General features: G+C 47.8%; 1 protein-coding gene across 1 annotated transcript; it reads right to left on the bottom strand.

Annotated features, from left to right (window-relative positions):
• Positions 1 to 2,759: 2,759 nt before the first annotated feature.
• Positions 2,760 to 3,561, bottom strand: LOC127305658 (uncharacterized). Its single transcript, XM_051336167.2, has one exon. It carries the CDS (start codon positions 3,490 to 3,492, stop codon positions 2,932 to 2,934), a length of 561 nt encoding a protein of 186 aa, XP_051192127.2. The 5' UTR covers positions 3,493 to 3,561; the 3' UTR covers positions 2,760 to 2,931.
• Between the last annotated feature and the right edge of the window lie 338 nt (positions 3,562 to 3,899).

The following is a 3,899-nucleotide window of genomic DNA, read 5'->3' on the forward strand; positions in this document are numbered from 1 at the left end:
CTCACTTCATCCTCCTCATCTTCATCCGCATCATCCACTGTGAAGCCATCCTTCTCGTACTCATTTTGTCCCTCCTCTATTAAACGCCAGCCTGACTTCCTCTTCTTCCTCCTCCTGATACTCATTTTTTCTATCCACTGTGAAAAATAATGTTAGCTTGTGAATAATCTGTCTTCTTCCTCCATTTTGCTAGTTAAATAAAGGTTGTGACCTACCATAGAAGGAGTTTGTAGGAGAGGGAAGAGGATGTTGATAGGAATAGACCAACAATGGAGATGGGGACGTTCACGGGCTTGCGGGGGAAATTTCCCTGGGTGAGCTCCTCGAAGATGTCGTAGAGCGTGCACACCAATGACATCTTCAAGAAGCTCTTCCATGGGAGATCTCCAAACCTTTTCCTCCAGCCATAGGGACAAAACTTCCTACCTTGTTGGTTGGCTTGTTTTTGTTAGTTAATTAAAGATTGTGACCTACCATAAAAGGAGTTTGCAGGAGAGGAAAGAGGCTACTGATAGGAATAGACCAACAATGGTGATGGTGACTTTCACGGACTTGCAGGGAAATTTTCCAAGAGTGAGCTCCTCGAAGATGTCATAGGGCATGCGCACCAACGACATCTTCGAGAAGCTCCGCCACGGGAGATTTCCCAACCCTTTGCTCCGGCTACTGACAAGAATATAACAAGAGTGGGGATGGAGGCGTTCATGGGCTTGCGGGAAAATTTTCCCGGAGCGAGCTCCTCGAAGATGTCGTAGGCTGGGCACCAACGACATCTCCGAGAAGCTCCACCACGGGAGATTTCCCAACTCTTTCCTCCCTACCTTCTTCGTTGGCTCGTTGAGCTGCTTGCGATTAGCGATGCTCCTTCTATAGGCGTTGCGTTGCTTCCTCCTTCGTCTTGTTCCTCTGATAGGGCGTCGTGCGTTACATTCCTTTATCTTACTGAGCATTGTGTCCACCCACGCGTCGATGGGGACCCTGATTCGATCTTATCCAACCAACAATTTTGTCCACCTTTAGTCCCAGTTGCATCCACCTTTAGTCCCGGTTGCACCCACCAACCGTGACTAAAGGTTAGTCCCGGTTGGTGGCTCTACTATCTTGCTGACAGTTTTGTTAGATGGCGCAAAAAACCACCTTTAGTCCCGGTTGCACCCACCAACCGGGACTACTGTCTTTTCGCACTTAGGCGCACATCGTGCCATTGGTAATGATTCTACTACGGTGCTGCAAATTCGCAAGCTGATCCTTTGTAATCGTTGTTGTTCATTGGATTCCTCCAGAATGACTTTGTTAGGATTGAAGGGCTCCACTATCTCACCGATAATTTTGTTAGATGGCGCAAAATAACCACCTTTAGTTCTGGTTGCACCCACCAATATGGACTAAAGGTTAGTCCCGGTTGGTGGCTCCACTATCTTTCCGACACATGGCAAGGATTGCGTCCCCGGCTCTATGCAAAGTCCGAACCTTCTTTGCTGAGTGCCAAGGTAAGACACAAGGCAAATACACGACTGTGGAGAAGTTTCCGCGCCACCCCTTCTTTGCCTAGTGTCAAGGTTGGCAATACATGGCAAATCCCCTTCCTTGCCGAGTATCAAGCCCTTAGACACTCGGCGTAAACCTTGGGACGCACTACTACGATCTTGTTTGCCGAGTGTCACGTTATGGGACACTCGGGAGAGCACATGGGATTTCTCTGTTAATTCCCTACCTTATACACACAATAATCCATATCACTAACAAAGTTCACAAGTACCGATAGCCCAGGAATCAAACACACCATGACATCAAAATGTTGAGTATAAGTTCACATAATCATAAGTTTTGCTGTATATGTTCACACAAGTTCACATAATCATAAGATACACCATCAAATTCAATACTACAAACTCACAACTCAAGCCACAAGTTCATCAACACAGGGGTGTGCTTCACCAATCCATTAACACATGAAGTCCGCAACGACTTTGCCATCCTCGATGCAGGTTCGAAAAACAAACAAGCATAATTGTCACCATAACAAATTAGTTGAAATTTTGACATGTTAAATTTGGACAAGCATAAGTTAAAATGTTTGAAGAAAAATAGTATTATAGGCAAACACAATAGCATGAGAATTAACAGAGTTTCTCCCTTAAGCTTTCAAGGCCATGATTGGCTTGTGTATAGGCGTGGCCATAGCAGGCATCATGGGACTTGCATCCGCTTACCTAGCTGAAATTTTGGAACTAGGAACAAGATTTAATTATTATATGTGGCTAGAAAAGAGTAGTTAGGTGCAACCTTTCAAAAATTCCTATCATCTTATTTAAGGTTGCAGGATTTGTGAAGACGAAAATGACATGTCATCTCGACTTAGTATGATCTTGTAAGTGACCCGCAGTTTGTGAGGTTGTAATGGGGCGAAGTTGATGCCTGACTCCGTCCTTCTCCAGCGGATGGAGTCTGGCGTCGGAAGCAACTCCAGCTCCTGCAAGATGGCCCAAAGTCGGGTAAACTATGCCATCTGCGCGCCACAGTGATACAAAATAACGCCCTGGCCCAGTTCTGCTGCTGCAGCTCTTCTTTCACTATCCTGTTCTTTCTTGTGGCAATCGCAAAGAGGTCTGGGAACTGCCACAACAAAGCCCCCTCAAATCCAGAACTGACACATATCCAAAGAGGTCCATGTCCGATTGGTCGCACGGCCGCTGAGCGTAAAGCTTGCATGCTTTAACAGAAAACCAATGAAGTGGCAGCAACACGGTGTAGATCTGTTTGACAACACAAATGACTGCATGCGGTCCATCTTTATTCAGTACACACATAGTACCATTACACATATGAACGGGCGACTATTAGCCTTCCACGACCAGGAAGGTATCCAGGCATCAGGCAATTTTATTGGAGCTAGGCAGACACAGAGCACCACGACATGCACAACGGTGTCTACATCATTTCATCGGAGAGGACGTCGGCCGCTTTGCTGCACGGGCCGCTCTGGCACCCGACACCACAGTAGTCACGGCCGCGGCCGCAGTACCCGTACTTGCTGCAGCAGAGGCCGCCACCACACTTCTTTCTTCCTCCGCACTGCGCGTTGGCGGGGAGGGCATTTTCATCGCAGTTGGCTGTTCTATAGCACGGCCCGTTCTGGCACCCGGCACCACAGTAGTCGCCGCCGAGGCCGCAGAACCCATACCTGCTGCAGCATAAGCCACCGCCACACCTCCTTCTGTCTCCGCACTGCGCGTTGCTGGGCACATCATTCTCATCAACGTTGGCTATTCTATAGCACGGACCGTTCTGGCACCCGGCACCACAGTAGTCGCCACCGAGGCCGCAGTACCCGAACCTGCTGCAACAGAGGCCACCGCCGCACTTCCTTCTGCCTCCACATTGCGCGTTCCCGGGCACAGCATTTTCATCACTACTGAAGCCGAGGGCGGTCACTGCAGCAATGGCAAGGACCAACATGCATAGTGCGAGGGCCTTCATGTTCATGGACATGTCGGCTGCTCTTGCAGTAGATAAAACTAACTTGGAAGCTCTTCTTATTTAGCTTAGTGTGGTGGATGATGAAGCTTCCGATGATGGAACACAGAGCTTGCGAGGTACCATTATATAGGCGTACGTGCGGCAGGTCAGTGGTGCCTTCTCGAGTGAACATGCCGTGGCTAAATAGTGTTTGTTCCTAGACAAATATTGTTATCGGCTTTTAATCGTGGGCACATGGACGCTCAACTCTTGGACAAATATGGTTTGATCAAAAGTGGCTTTTGTTTGTGTTGGGCTGTAGCAATAAAGTAGCTTTAATTTTCTACTTTTCTCGAGTTTGTTAATTGGATTAGTATTCCGTTTGCAAAAGACATGTATCTACACATCACCTAGCACATTTCTTGCACTCGAAATTCTGC

This window comes from Lolium perenne, chromosome 6, assembly GCF_019359855.2.
Source record: "Lolium perenne isolate Kyuss_39 chromosome 6, Kyuss_2.0, whole genome shotgun sequence".
In the NCBI taxonomy this organism is placed as follows: domain Eukaryota; kingdom Viridiplantae; phylum Streptophyta; class Magnoliopsida; order Poales; family Poaceae; genus Lolium; species Lolium perenne.

Bases quoted from the DNA above. Each gene is read 5' to 3' on its own strand.
- LOC127305658 (XM_051336167.2), bottom strand. From the start codon at position 3,492: ATGTCCATGAACATGAAGGCCCTCGCACTATGCATGTTGGTCCTTGCC.